The sequence below is a fragment of the Rhodamnia argentea genome, chromosome 4, assembly GCF_020921035.1.
Source record: "Rhodamnia argentea isolate NSW1041297 chromosome 4, ASM2092103v1, whole genome shotgun sequence".
In the NCBI taxonomy this organism is placed as follows: domain Eukaryota; kingdom Viridiplantae; phylum Streptophyta; class Magnoliopsida; order Myrtales; family Myrtaceae; genus Rhodamnia; species Rhodamnia argentea.
Window position 1 is genome coordinate 24393198 of NC_063153.1, and position 16244 is coordinate 24409441.

The 16244-nt window shown below is 40.3% G+C and overlaps 1 protein-coding gene across 1 annotated transcript; it reads left to right on the plus strand.

Annotated features, from left to right (window-relative positions):
- The first annotated feature begins 3833 nt into the window (after positions 1–3833).
- Positions 3834–6925, plus strand: LOC115754946 (cytochrome P450 734A1). Its single transcript, XM_030694141.2, has 5 exons — positions 3834–4139; positions 5123–5349; positions 5521–5765; positions 5908–6331; positions 6446–6925. The coding sequence occupies exons 1-5, from the start codon at positions 3854–3856 to the stop codon at positions 6923–6925; spliced, it is 1662 nt and encodes a 553-aa protein (XP_030550001.1). The 5' UTR covers positions 3834–3853.
- The last annotated feature ends 9319 nt before the right edge of the window (positions 6926–16244 follow it).

Genomic DNA, 16244 nt, shown 5'->3' on the forward strand with positions numbered 1-16244 from the left:
GAACGTATAACGGTGAGATCAGTCATACATAAATATAATGATTATTATTGCTCAATCACCTACTTGAAGTTTTTTTTTTTCTTCCTTTCTCTTTAGTTGTCGGTCTGTTTTGTCATGATATATAACTGTGTGGTGTCTTCGAACATCTTCCAAATCCATATGGCCACACCACATATTCAAAATCCTCCTAAGCTATAAGATGACCAGCTGAAGTAATGCCCAAATCCCGTGCTTCGCAAATTGAATTGACATTTTCATGTGACTAAATGAATGACGAATCTACTTTTATGTCATACTACTTGTTCTCACTTTGTAAATATACACGCAAACCGCGAGACTTGGAAATAAGTTATGTCGGTAATGTCTATTTATCGGTTGCCCAATTTAATTTTGGATTGAGGAGTCGATCTGTTCTATTAGAACGTATAACGGTGAGGTTAGTCATACATAAATGTAATGAATATTATTGCTCAACCACCTACTTGAAGTTTTTTTCTTCCTTTCTATTTAGTTGCCGGTCTGTTTTGTCATAACATATAACTATGAGGTGTCTTCGAACATCTTCCAAATCTATATGGCCACATCACATTTTCAAAATCCTCATAGGCTATAAGATGACCAGCTAAAGTAATGCCCAAATCCTATGCTTCGCAAATTGAATTCACATTTTCATGTGACTAAATGAACGACGAATCTACTTTTACGTCACACTACTTGTTCTTACTCTGTATATACACACGCAAGGTGATAGACTTGGAGATAAGTTATGTCGATAATGTCTACTTTTTAGTTGCCCAATTTAATTTTGGATCGACAAGTCAGTTTGTTTTGTCATAACATATAACGATTATTGCTCAACCACCTGCTTGAAGTTTTTTTCTTCCTTTCTATTTAGTTGTCGGTCTGTTTCGTCATAATATATAATTGTGTGGTGTCTTTGAACATCTTCCAAATCCATACAGCCACACCATATATTCAAAATCCTCCTAAGTTATAAGATGACCAATTGAAGTAATGCCCAAATCCCGTGCTTCACAAATTGAATTCACATTTTCATGTGACTAAATGAATGACAAATCTACTTTTACACACGCAAGCTGATAGACTTGGAGATAAGTTGTGTTGGTAATGTCTTTTTTTTTTTTTTTTGAAATTGGTAATGTTTGTTTATCGATTGCCCAATTTAATCTTGGATTAACTAGTCGGTCTATTCAATCGGAGCATCTAACGGTGAGGTTAATCACCAGTGAATGTAATAATTATTATTCCTCAACCACCTCGCATTTTCTTTCTTCCTTTTTATTTAGTTGTCGGTCCGTTTCGTCAGTACATAAAACGGTGTGGTTTCTTCGAACATCTTCCAAATTTATATGGCCACACCACATATTCAAAATCCTCATAATCTATAGGATGACCAGCAAAAATGAACTTACTTTAATATTATGCTACTTGTTCTTACATTATAAATACACATGCAGGCTAGCGGACTTAGAGGTAAGTTATGTTGGCAATGTCTATTTATTAGTTGCCCAATTTAATCTTGGATTGGTGAGTGGGTCTATTCGGTTAGAACATATAACGGTGAGATCAATCATACATAAATATAACGATTATTGTTGCTCAACCATCTAATTGTCATTTTTTTTTTCTATTTAGTGGTTGGTCTATTCTGACAGGACGATCACATATTCAAAATCCTCCTAAGCTATAAGATGACCATGCTAAAGTAATGCCCAAATCCCGTGCTTCGCCAATTGAATTCACATTTTCATGTGACTAAAATGATCAGCGAATCTACTTTTACGTTGTGCTACTTGTTCTTGCTTCGTATAAGCTGGCACACTTAGAGATAAGTTATGTCGGTAATGTTTGTTTATCGGTTGCCCAATATAATATTGGATTGACGAGTCGGTGTGTTCTATTAGAATGTATAACGGTAAGGTCAGTCACACATAAATGCAACAATTATTATTGCTCAACCACCTACTTGCAGTTTTTTTTTTCCTTCATTTCTACATATTCTTCCGACATCTTCCAAATCCATATTCAAAACACTCCTAAGCTATAAAATGACCAGCTGAAGTAGTGGCGAAATCCCGTGCTTCGGAAATTGTATTCACATTTTCATGTGACTAGATGATGAACGAATCTACTTTACATTTGACAACGAGAGAGACCAACAAGCCCCCAACGCATTCTCACTGTTCGTCTTCCTTTTGCCACTGACCGTATCGGATTTACATGATTAGAAAGTGGTCAAAGCTTGGTTTGGATCATTGGAAATTGGGCACGATTCTTGCATTTAAGCTCGATAAGATCAGATTCCAATGAGAATTATGATTTGACCAAGGATTCAATCAGGTCAACTTGTGGGAGAAAATGGGAGGCCCGAATGTGTCCTCCCAACCAACAAGTTATAGCGGCATAACCATCGGACTGCGGATCTTGTCGAGTGCGATATTGATATGTCAATGACCTTGAGGTTGATTTCACTAATTTTTCAGTTTTACCCCTTGAGTGCAAATAATCCCAATTAAATCCTAACAAAAAATAAATAAATTAATTAATGCATGACCTGACGTGAAAGGATCTCTTTATCCGTCAATTTATTAGATACTATGGAGTTCACAAAAAATTTCATACATGCTAAACTTATTCTAATGAACTTAGGGAAAAAAAATTCAACTATAGTCAAAATGGTGACGATTTTCCATGTGTGTTCGTTTTATGCTCGAAAGTATCGTTAAACTAATTCCATGATGTACAACAATGTGGAATTCTTCTTCCATTGGCTAATGTTTTCTTTTTTGCATTTACGATTCACATTCCTACTATCAAATTTAAATCATCTTGGCTGAAATAGGCCAAGCTTCTGAACTTGTTGTCTCTAGGAGAGAGCAGCATAGAGAGATGATTATTTAAAAACTCCGTCGCCCGTCCTGTTTATTGAGCGCGTGTGTATTAATGAATGATTAACGTATAACATACCTCATTTTGCTGTAACCAGCACAACACATGCACCCCCTGAAAAAAACAAATGGAATGTCACACTTAATTATAAACTTACATGCCCAACAAGTACATTCTATGTTGTTCTTTGAGGATGGCCATATTCTTAATCATTAAACTTAATGTACTTAGTACTTTTATATTAGGAGAGATAGGGGGGTTATTAATTGGAAGATTATACAATGATAATATCGGATCAAATCTCAAGTTATCGCGGATTTTGTTAACAAGTTTTGTTAAGGACATTGGTTGCACATTTTGTCGCTTTGCAAAACATTGTTTTTTCTCGTGCTGTACACGATCATGCATTGAAAACGAAATGAAATTACTTATTCGTTTGTTACGGTATAAAAGTGCCCGTGAGTACTTGTTAATAAGACCTTATAGCACAATGGAAACATATGATTCCGGGATATGCTGACCCTAAAACATGGGAAGCAATAATATTTTTCCGGAATAATGAAATGCCAAATTTTGTTTTTATTCCAAGGTAGAAAAAAGCAAAAGGGTAAAATCGTCCAAGATGGGTCAAGAAGAAAAGAGAAAAAATAATAAAAGAAGCACCTAATTCGTTGACCCTTAGAATTCCAATGGCGGCCCCTACGCCGTTGCTCTTGCTACGAATAATACGAAAGCCTCTCTGTTTCTCTCTCTCTCTCTCTCTCGCGTGGTATTAAAAAGCGGAGACACTAACAAGTAGCCAGAGCTCTCTGTCATATAAGAGAACAAAAAATCACTCAACAGCAAGAGAAAGAAGAAGAAGAAGAAGAAGAAGAAGAAAAAGAAACGAGACCCTCTTTCTCTCTCTCTCTCTCTCTCTCTCTCTCTCTCTCTCTCTCTAAGCATGGAGGACGAGGCGTTCCGGTGGCTGAAGCTGGCGGTGATATGCGCGGCCCTGGCGGGGGCTGCACTGAGGGTCGCGGCGGTGCTGTGGTGGGGGCCGAGGAGGATCGAGGATCACTTCTCTCGGCAAGGCATAAGGGGGCCGCCGTATCGGTTCTTCATCGGGAACGTGAAGGAGCTCGTGGGGATGATGATGAAGGCGTCGTCGCAGCCCATGGCGCCCCCCTTCTCCCACAACATCCTCCCCAGGGTCCTCTCCTTCTACCACCACTGGAAGAAGATTTACGGTACTTTACTTCCTCGCAACAAAGAAAAAGAAAAAGCTTCCCCCTTTCCATTCATTTCAAAACGTTTTGCATTAGCAAGGAATGGCTCTTTGGGTAAGCTTCCCCTCTGGTGCGGGTTGATGATTAAAGTGACTGCAAATGTACTTCAGTGAGATGATGTTCCTTTGGCCCCCTTTGAGGTTTTTCCTTCCTTTTCAGCAGCTTACTGTTTTGCTCTTTTGAGTTCTCTCTCTCTCTCTCTACAGGGTAATTCTTTTAACGGCTTTTCAATCCTCTCGCCTCCTCCCCCTTACTTTCTTTCTGTGTTTTTTTTTTCTAATCTTTTGGGGTTTGTGGGTCTTTTGAGTTTTGGGTGTTCTTCTTGATGTTGAAGTTGTTGAGGTTTTGGACCTTTCTTTGGGTGGGGTTCTTTCTTCTTTTTATTAATGCATCTTGCTTCCAGTCTTTCACCTCTCTCCCTCCCTATCCCCACTTCGATTTTCAAAGGGTTAGGAATTTGCAAAAAATTCAATCTTTCCTTTGCTGAGGAAATGGGGGCTGGAGCTACGTTTTTCTTTCTCGCGCTGGCTGTTTCTTGTCCACTTTCTTTTTGGGTTTATCATGGAAGTTTTGAATGTGACAATGAAGTTCCCTTTGTGTTTGTTAGTGACACTGTTCTTGAGTTGTCTGTCTTTCTGGGTGGTGGTGGTGGTAGGGTCTACACTATCCATGCCCCCCTTCCCCCTTCTGAATTTAATGGTTGTCGTGTAATCCTGCTCATTCCTCTTTAAGCAAAACTTCCCACTTACCACTTGAGGCCTTGTGGTAGTTCCTTCTTGGTGCAAGAAACCCCCCCACCCCCCCTTCGCCCTTTTGGCTGTTGTTTCCATCTGTTCTTAACTTATACATCTTCCACGCCTTGACATTGAAAAAATTCCTAATGCCCACATTATCATCTTCGTCGTCGCGCTAATCTTGTTTTGTGGAAAATAAACGATTCGCAGGGTCGACGTTTCTGGTGTGGTTCGGGCCCACGGTCCGGCTCACGGTCTCGGACCCCGACCTGATCAGGGAGATCTTCACCTCCAAGCAGTCGGAGTTGTACGAGAAGAGCGAGTCGCACCCCCTCGTGAAGCAGCTCGAAGGCGACGGCCTCCTCAGCCTCAGGGGCGAGAAATGGGCTCACCACCGCAAGATCATCCTCCCCACCTTCTACATGGAGAATCTCAAAGTAAGCAAATTTAATAAAAATAAAAATAAAAAAGGCTCCCTCCCCGAGAGAATCCCCCACAGGGGAAATTTTTCCTTTTTTTTCAATCACATCAAGAAACGCTCGATCAGTCAACGCAGATCGATTGACTCGCGTCTTGTTCTTGTCGGATTTCTTGCTGTGCGGTGGCAGTTGCTGGTGCCGGTGGTGGCGAGCAGCGTGATGAGCATGTTGGAGAAGTGGGAGGCATTGATGTCCAAATCGGGAGAGGTCGAGCTTGAGGTCTCGGAGTGGCTCCAGAACCTGACCGAGGACATCATCACCAAAACGGCGTTCGGCATCAGCTACGAAGATGGCAAGGCCATTTTCAGGCTCCAAGCTCGGCAGATGCTCCTCGCCGCCGACGTTTTCCAGAAGGTCTTCATCCCTGGCTACAGGTGAAAAAAACTGATCAAGCGACTACCCATCATCGCCCACCCGTTAAATCTTTTTAGTGACTGGCGTGCCGGGGCTCTGGCGGCGAGAAACCCGGAATTCATTCAATGCATTGAACTCACTTTCTTCTGGTCTTTCTGGCAGGTTCTTGCCAACGAAGAGGAACATAGTCTCTTGGAAGCTGGACAGGGAAATAAAGAAGTCGCTCGTTAAGCTCATCGATCGCCGGAAAGAGGAGTCCAGCAGCGGCGACGGCGAAGGCGGCGGCGGCTGCGAGGCGGCGCTCGAGGGACGGAGCCGAAGCCGGAGCCGGAGCGGACCCAACGATCTGCTGGGGCTGATGATCCAGGCCTCGAACTCGTCGGACACGGTCTCGGAGAACGACATCGTGGAGGAGTGCAAGGGGTTCTTCTTCGCCGGCAAGCACTCCACGTCGAACCTGCTGACGTGGACGACAGTCCTCCTGGCGATGCACCCGCAGTGGCAGGTCCGGGCACGTGACGAGGTCCTCAGGGTGTGCGGGTCACGTGACGTCCCTACCAAGGACGACCTTGTCAAGCTCAAGACGGTATCGCTCGTCTCTGTCTTTTTCTTATTTTTTGCTTTCCTTTTTTACCCCCACACTGCTCGCATAGAGATTTTCAGTCCATCAGATGTTTCACGTTCGTGATCCTCTGTGCAGCTGACCATGGTAGTGAACGAATCCCTGCGGCTATACCCTCCGGTCGTGGCGATGATCCGGCGGGCGAGGGCGGACGCGGAGCTCAACGGGTACCAGATCCCCCGCGGGACCGAGATCCTGATCCCGATCCTGGCCCTCCACCACGACCAGGCCATATGGGGGAGCGACGCCAACGAGTTCAACCCGGCCCGGTTCGCGGACGGCGTGGCCCGGGCGGCGAGGCACCCGGGGGCGTTCGTCCCCTTCGGCCTGGGTCCCCGGAACTGCATCGGCCAGAACTTGGCCCTCCTGCAGGCCAAGCTGGCCCTGGCGATCATAATCCAGCGGCTCTCGTTCGCCCTCGCGCCCAGCTACCGGCACGCCCCGACGGTGCTGATGCTCTTGTACCCGCAGCACGGCGCGCCCATCATATTTAAGCGGTTGACCGACCCTCCGGCCCCACAAGATCAACGGCGTGAATCGAAGCTTAAGCGTACGTGATGACGGATTGGGGGAATTGTTGGTCGGGGTGGAGCCATAGGGAGGGAACAAAATGAGGGGAAAAATTGAAGGCGAAAAAAAATTATGGGAAAGGCGTTTTGAAATTCTGACCCAATAGTCATTTTTTTTTTCTTATTTTCTTTTTTAAAAAAAAGCAAAAAAAAAAAAAAGGAGGAAAGAGAAAGTAGGTGCCTAATGGCATTTTTTTTTTTTTAAGGTTGTAGGTAGGAATTTGCTGACGAATAGGAGTAGCCCATCTCATATGTGTATGTAATGTAATGTACATTTTGCACAAGTACCCCCAGCATTTTTGTAACGTTATGCATTTATGAACATGAAGTAACATGTTTTGCTCAAGCCCCTGTCCCCCCCCTTCTCTTGCTAGCACCACATGCCTGGCAAGACATAATGCCACGTACAAAACTCGTTTGTTAATGCCAAAATTAGTTGAAAAAAAAAGAACGGTAATAGATTAATGTGCTTAAAAAAACAATCCAAAGGGCTAGGACATCACGGGACATCCGGGAAATTTTCCATATAAGGTAAATGATATTTAGGTTATAATGCTATAAGTATTATTCAGCTTATAATTCGAGGCCGACACGTAGAAATCTTAGTGGACCGTAATCTTGCGAGGCGGGGAGAAATGCGTCGGATGATTTTGCCGTGACCGTGATCGTCTCCGAACATGACGCGCCGGAATTATACCGACAAATGTCGACGTGTACGGTGACGTTAATTTTAATATAGCGTCGCCTTAGTGGTTGGTGGGGGGACGGCATGTGTCTTTTCCGAAATATGTGAATATCGAGTTTTTCAAGTTAACTAAATCGACATTTTCCTAATATCCGGTACTGTTGCAAACAATTTTAATGGATTCTAAAAATATATTTGCACTATTTAGAATGGACACTGGATTTCACGTTCACGTGTTAAATCTTCTTTAAAAATTTTCGTATCAAACATTTTGACGTATACGCCATGGGATTTAATTTCTAAGGATGTTTATAAGTTATGTTATTATCTTAACTTTGGTTAAGAATTGATGAAGAGCTCCCTTTCTTACGTGGTCAGAGTAAGATGAACTCATCTTCAAATGACATTTGTTAATTTCATAAGCCACATGTAAGTCTTGGCATTCCATATGCATTGCATGAAAGAACACACGTCTTTTCTCTATTTTGCGTGAGTGAACGTTTGTTTTCTTAAGGTGAAGACACATATACTCGTTGATTAGGCATGATTGCCATGAGCACTAGGTAATCCACATAAACAGAACTTGTGATTTTCTTTACTTCAAAATCATCATTATGCAAATCTACACTTTGTAATCCTTACTCCAAAAAATCATCATATTGATTACTGGTAACTTCAGAAGCAAAAATTCTTACCATAGCCAAAAACTCTCCTTACCTTCAATCTTCACGACGAAACTCTGTTTTACTTCTGAGACTAAAGACGAAGACTTCACCTTTCAAGGGAAATCAATATGATTAGAGCTTTGGTTGTTCAAGTCTCGCTCGAGGTAAGTAAAATCTTTAGGCGTTAAGCTATGTTAATTTACTTAGGACTTTTGACTTGGTTGGTTGATAGGTGTAATAGAAATTGAATCTAATGTTAAGTACGAGTATGTGCAATAATAATGTGGAGATGTTGTGATTGCTTGATTGTTTTGATGAGTGTTTACACGCCTAACAAATGTTTGATTTATTTGCATGGGGTGTGAAATGTCGCATGTAAGAATGATGAGTCTGAACTTGGAAGTATGGTATTAATAATATTATGTTCACGAAACACTTTCTGACTATGAACACGCTTTCTGGTTTTGAACACGCTTTCCAGTTTTGAAGACGCTTTCTGATTCTAAATTCACTTTCTACGTCCAAATTTATTTTTTGAATTCAATGTGCTAAATCTTATGTATTAAATCTGATGTGCTGAGTCGAATGTGCTGAGTTTGATGTCCGGGGTGCTAAAATGGTTTTCTAAGTCTGAAATAGCTTTCCAAGTTTGAAATGATTTTATGTGTCCAAAATAGCTTTTGAATCTGAAATAGTTTTTTGAGTTGGAAATATCTTCCGAGTCTGAAATTGTTTTTTGAATCTAAAATAGCTTTCTGAGTTTGAAACGCTTACTAAATCCGGCATCCGAGTGAAATAATGTTGTGTCATATTGTCATATCATAATAGAAAAGGTAAGATAATTGCTCATACACTCGGCATACATGCTTGATTGTCATATGCGCATATTGTTTGATAACAAGTTGAGTGGTAAGCTTCCATCCCTAAACCTAGAAGTTTCATTTGTTGGACTTTGGCTCATTCGTTTATTATTCAGATGTGTAGGATGGTCCTCTGGACATGACGATGGAGGGGATGAGATGATGCCGGTAGCCATCAACCCCCGAGTTGGATGATAGCTTGGTTAATGTGTGGGTTAACCGTTGGAGTAGTGGGGCTAGTTGATCCAAACCTTTTTCCAAGACTTTTGTATGTTGTATTTGGCTTGGATGATGTACTGAAGTTGCAAAAGCTCTTGTAAGTAAATTAATCAAACTCGTACGATGTCTTGTACGGGACGAATGAGAAAATTTGGTGTGCTTCTAACTAAAAGATAAAGTGAAAAAGAAAGGACACGTGTCGCCCGTGACGTTCTAGGGCGTCGCACACTATATGGTGGTAGTAATGGAAATTTAGCAGCTTAAAGTGGAATATTCTTTAAACTATAATGATTTTATCAGGCACTACTAGGTAGTAGTGCATTCTTTTTTCGGGGTCTAGGCCTTGGAAAGGAGGAGATTGTACATTTTGCAACGCCTAACTGCGAAATAGGACCCTTCGGCTTCTTTTCCTTAAAGGAAATACTCACTTTCCTACCCATAGTTACCTTCAAAATTAACTTACTCATCATGTTAGGTACGATAGAGTTGAGAAGATAATTCAAGGCAATAGAACATGGCACGAACATTTTCCATGGTACCCTCAAAGATTGAAAAGGCAAAGAAAAGTATCTACATCAAATGCAAAAAACTTTTACATTCATGTAGCAAATTTCACAAAGCTTAACGAGTACCTAGTTAATCTTTGCCATTTTACTCACGTTGCATAGGTCTAATATATAGTTAAAAGTAATGTTTCCGATTAATTGGTGTAGGGAATGGGAGTGAAAAGTACAAATATCATGTACTTAGACATTGCGTATAACTTTTCACTAGCGCTCATGGGGAAGATATATGAAGTAATATATAACAGCTGCACCTAAATTGATTTGAGATTGAGCATCGTGCAATGTTTCGATTTGATTGGCGCATAATATTTGTGACAATGCTCACAAAAATCTCTACTAGGCCCCATGTCATGAGAGAGGCAATATGAATTTGGAACGAAACAACATACATATTCGCAAGTATTGGACCTTTCTACGACATTCGGGCATGGACCATGTACTGAAAAAAAAGTTACTTATCTAGGTTTTTTTTTTTTTTTATCACAATATCAAAATGTAGTTTGACTCTTCAATTTGGGTAACAAAACCCCATAGGAAACTAATGAAGTCAGTTTAGAGAGTCTTTGTCTCTTGCTTAGTGTAATCAAGTCTACAGTATCTACAAGCGCACGCGTGCAACCCATTTTGAATGTAGTATGTGTGAATAAAGTATATGCACCTGATACATCTATGTACCTCGGTACAAAACTAAATTCGGTAGAAGATACAAGACATCGATGAACATCTTGAGCCACACATAAGACCCGAGTTTCGTTCCATTACTTAGTTTCAAATTTGGCCGACAAAAAATGCCCATGTCAAGAGCTACCGATACTTCGAGGGTCGTCTCAATTCTCACGCCTACTAGCACGTACTTAATATAGAACATATCTATGTCAATATAACCATTTACAGATCTTGATTTTTTTCCCCCATTCTATTGCTAAAGAGCTTGTCATGTAGTTACTCTCAGAGGAACTTGTAGTCACAAACCAGCAGGCCATTCCTAGCTCGACCACGACAGATATGGGGAGTGACAGCGAAAGGAGGTTGCAACGTTGTTCCTTGAAAACTGAAAAGTGAACTGTGGAAATGGTCCATCCAATGCCATATTCCAATCTTAAGATGATTTGGACCAACCCTGGTCCATCCATTCGCTCCATTAAGAATGGACTGTGTCAGTTAACTAACTATGAATCAGAGCCTACGAGATTCAATGTGACAGACATGTTGATATTTATTAAATTGGCTGTATTTAGTTTTGGAAATTTTTTATATTTCTTTTCCTATAATTTTCTTCTTTTCTTATCATAAATTTGGAACATCATCTCTCCTCATTTATGCCAGCTTCTAATTCATCATTTTGCTCACAATCAGCTATTTTGTTCATGTTATGTCAACCAACGCAAAGCGAAAAAATTATGTGCATGATTGTAATTGTCCTACAATGTAGAAATATATCGAAAAGAACTGTTGTTTTTCTAGGGTTTATTGCGGATATCTTTGTTTCTCGAGATATTATTAACCTTAATTTAGTTGGACATACAAAGGGGTTAATCGCTCTGCTAAACATTGTGTTAACTAGTTAATTTTATTGTCAATATCGACGTTCCATTGACTTTGTTGGGTGAATTTAGGAGACAGTTCTTTCTTCTTTTGCCTTTCTGCAATGGAATTTTTTTTTCCTTCTTTACCTTTTGCAACGTAAAAAAAAAAAAAGGCACTTAACGATCTTCCTTTTTGGAATTGGGACCTCTAAATATATGCAATAACCGTACACGGTGCACTTACCTCCTTATGATATGAACATATCATCACTACCACTAGCGTATTGGATTGTCCAGATCAATTTTCCACTTCTTCTCTTGCCATCTGAGATCAAATTTTTTGAGTTTAAGCTTCAATTTGTTTAGCAGAAAATGAATGGTTTGGGAAACATTTTTTCTAAAAAAGGATTGCTTGTATATATTACAAAAATGAACGAATGAAAAATATTCTCGTCGTCTACGAAAATGCTTATACATAAATTGTTGTTGGTAATGAAAATATTGACTAATTATTTCAAGCGATACAAGAAATCATTTTTAGGAAGACGTTTTTCAAATCATCCAATATTCATGAAACAAAACGGAGCCTAAGTGCAAACATGACACGCGCATGATAGCTAATGTGCGCGGACCAAACTCTTGTACATGCAACATAAATAGTTGTAAATCGTAGGCAACCACATACAAAAAAACACCAACATTTCCCAAAGCATGAAATGTTCTTTGGAAGCAAAAGAAGGTGAGTGCAATCCCCCATGCAAATCATCATTTTAAATGAACATGTCTCCTATCTTTTTATGGGATTCGGGGGCTTTGGTATGTGTAGTTTTATAGTAAGCAGTGTCATTGAGAGTAACCAACCTCTCCTTTATAGCACTAGCTTTTTGGGATCTTCTCATGCTCTTATTATTACACCTGTTAATTAATTACTGTACCTATTTTATCATTTGCTTTGCCTTGATGGTCCCCAGGAGGAAGCATGTGGCTAGGGTAAATTCCCCACTTTTGATCCTCGTGTGTTTAACTGTGTTCTCTTGCTTTTGTTAAACGAATCAAAGCATGCCCATGAAGCCCATGTGATGGAAGATCTCATCTATAATTACAGTGTGAACTCATTGCTGGTTCTTGATGATCTTTCTTCACTTTTGAAGTCCCATGACATTGTTTCTGGTTAGGGTTTTGAGGTGGGCTCTCTCTCTCTCTCTCTCTCTCTCTCTCTCTCTCTCTCTCTCTCTCTCTCTCGTGCATGATCTCTTTGGAAGGGGGGAGACAAATCCTGGTGCAGTGATGGAGATGATTGTTCTGAGTGTGTTCATTCCTTTTTATTTCTTGATGAACGTGCTAAGGTGAACCCATGAACCGAAAAAGAAAGCCATAATTATCATACTAATCTTGGAGTTCTGGCATTCCTGATTATTAATAACTTGAACCAAGGGTTTGTCACATAATTAAGGGCATCAGAAGGGGGCATAATTTACCTCTCAGGACCACCTCAAATCCCACATAACAAGGCAATATTTTTAAGGCCCTTTTGGTGATTAAACTATGATATGATGCACTTCTCCATAATAAACAAGATCCATGTCCTCATCTTATGGTGGGTAGTTTAATAGTATACTTGCTGTGCAAACAGAGGATTTTCTTCGTTTGTGCTTTGTCTTGAGCAAGCCTCCTCATTAACATCCATGCAGTGTCCCCTCAAGGTCAGTAAACGACGAAAATCAACATTCCGATGTATTCAATCTTTAAAAAGAGAAGGTACCTTTAAATAAAATAATAATGAGGAGGGGTAGATGAGGATACATGAAGGGAAATATGCATACCTAATCCATTTTATTCATGCTTAGAGAAAGGGAGATAAAAACATATGGATATTGAAAGAGATTCTGAAAAGTGACGTTTAAAATCCCACTCAAGAACCATGCACCTATGTTGGGTAATTTATAGATTCTGCCAATCATGCAAGATGAGCTACACTTGCAATCTTAGTTGCAGAAATATAAGATCAAGGAAGTGAACATTTTCCTGAAATTATATGCTAAAAAAATCGGTTCTAGTTTGCTTGATTTTCTATAAATATAATATAAATTTTCACATATTGATCTAGAGCCCTACTTAGTAATTAGTACCCGGTACTCGACACAAAGGTTCGGTTGGGTCGGGAAACTCGATAAGCCCGACTAGGGCCGATAGATCTTGGTGGTGGCCAGCTCACAACATTTGGCTTACTTAAAGTATGAAACCATATGGTTGGGAGGAGAGTCGCTTATATAGTATAAATGCAGTCATATTTAATCACAAAATGTCCCCAACAGTAGCACAAACGCCAAAGAGATTGAGCTGGCTAATTGTCTGTCCTTGATTAATGCTACCTTGTCGGGGTGTCATAGAACAATGTCCAAGGACTCCCCTTTTCTCCATTTTTTTTTCTCAAAATTAGATTTTTTTTTCCTATCTTCGTATGATTGGCCATCTCATGCTCAAATGAGTGAGCCATCCTCCACTTGTTTGCATTGGCTAAATGGCACTTCTCTCTCCGTCTCTGTCTCTGTACACATCTCAGTGTTGTTCAGCCCTCTGATCTCTACCTGCCCATGTCATTTCTTTCAATGAGATCTAAGATTGATCATTCAACTTTTATTGATGACAAACTATCAATTTTGACAGATGGGGGGCTTCATTGTTCAATCATCCTCTCAGTGTATTATCACAGATACTTGGAGTTAACCCTGCTTTTTTTTCCCCCCTTTATTTTCTCCAGAGGTCATGACAGCAGAATCAGCTCACTGCATAATGCATATATATTTTTTTGTGAAATTACACAGGTGTCCCCAGTGTTTTTAGGAGAGAGATTGCATTTATCTGCCTGTCCAAGTCGTGACACATCAACTTTGTGTATCAATCTAGAAACGCATGCAAACAAAAGCAGTAATTGATGCATAACTCTGTTTTTTTTTTTTTTTTTGGGTTAAATGGGGAAGATTGATTGCTCCTCTAACATGTATACAGCAACCAAATAGGAAGAAAAGGTGGGCAAACATTCTCTCATTGAAGGGATCTCTTAAGCAATATAAGGAAAAGATCTAAATGTTGCACCAATGTTATCATCACAGATTTACATTACAAGTTAAAAAAAATGCAGAACCCTTTTCCCTCCCCCACAAGAAGACAACACTAGCATTAGTTACTCCCTCAATGTCCTTTCCATGGGAATTGAAATTCCTGGAGAAAAGTGGACCTAAATTGAGGGATCATAAAGACTAGGAGCTAGCACAAGAACAACCCAACTCTCTTTCTCTCTCTCTATGAAAGAGGCATGATCACATGGCAGCATCAATCATGAAAAGATGCTAATGAGACAGGGGCTGGGGGGGTGATTTGGTGGAGCCACATTAATGCACCAACTCATTCATAGGCTTCCCATCCATCAGTCTCCCTTTGGGTGATAAAAAATGAGAGACACCACTCCAAATCATCAACCCCCATTTTATTTATTTTATCAGATAAAACGAAAACAAAAAAACAAAACACTGAGAAAAATACCTCAAATGAATTTTCACAGTTGAAGTTGTCTCAATTACATTAAATATTTCTTCTGCGCAGTATGCACTGTAACTAGGAATGACACCAAGGTGGGGTTTGCTGGTGATTCCAGAGACAGTGGCACCTGTGCAGTCCTCTCTTTATGGTCTCACAAAAGGTTCTTGGAAAAATTGCCTTTTGAAAAAGATGGCAGAAAACCAAACCCAGATTGAATCTTTAACCAAATAGTTTATAAGGATGCGACAAGATGAAAAACACAGAGAACAATACTTGAGCACTGTTTTGATGATAAAGAGAGTAACGTCTTCATGTGCTCCAATATCCCACTGGTCCTTTTTATTTTCCTCTGAACCCAATCTTAATTAGGTAAGTGCATGTCAGTACAGCAAGGTGACAACCCTACTAAGGAACTTATTAAATTGGCCTTGTGACATCACAAGGTTGAAAAACAACTCGAATCGTTACTGTTTCTGTTTGCATATGGTTGTGATTACCGGGTAAACGGGATGCTTGTCACAAGAATTTATGCCGAATAACAGTTGAAAGAGACGACTTGTCAGTTTGTTCGGTTCCGGCTCGCATTAACAGGAACGATTCCGAATTCTACACAATCTAAACGGTAGGCTCTCAGATTACATCAGATAAGCCATTTAAAATGAACTCCATCTGCAGCAACAAGGTCATCACTATATGTGGAATCAACTAAGGAGGTGTCTTGACCAAAATAAACGACGGTTGGTTGGCAATTTGGTGCTTTGTAGTGACAGAGATTTCCAACAAAACAGAAGGTAAGAATGTCGTGCTTTTCCTCGTGGTTAATCGAACTGATAAGTCAATTCCGAGTTCGATCTTTAGCGAACTGAGCAAGAACATTAGATCCCTCTTTGGCACACTACTGTAGTAAACTTCCAGCAGTTGCTCCTCATGCCCCTTCATTTCACGGGCTTAGGATCACCAAAATGTAATGGATCCACCCTCTGCAATCATTGGGCCTGAACTCTAGGGCCCAGTTAAAAAATATAAGTCAACTTGAATATTTTCCTTCATCAAGAACTGAGCTAAATCCTCCTTTGGTCTTTGACCACAGTGCCGTTCATTCAGTGGTTTTCCGATGAGGACTTGAATGTGCATCTCAGGAAGCCCAGATCTCATGTGAAATTTTGCTTCATCATGGATTAGCCCATTAAAGCCAATTCGCACAAAAGTAATTTCCTATGAATTTTCGTAAACGGTCTACCTTTGAA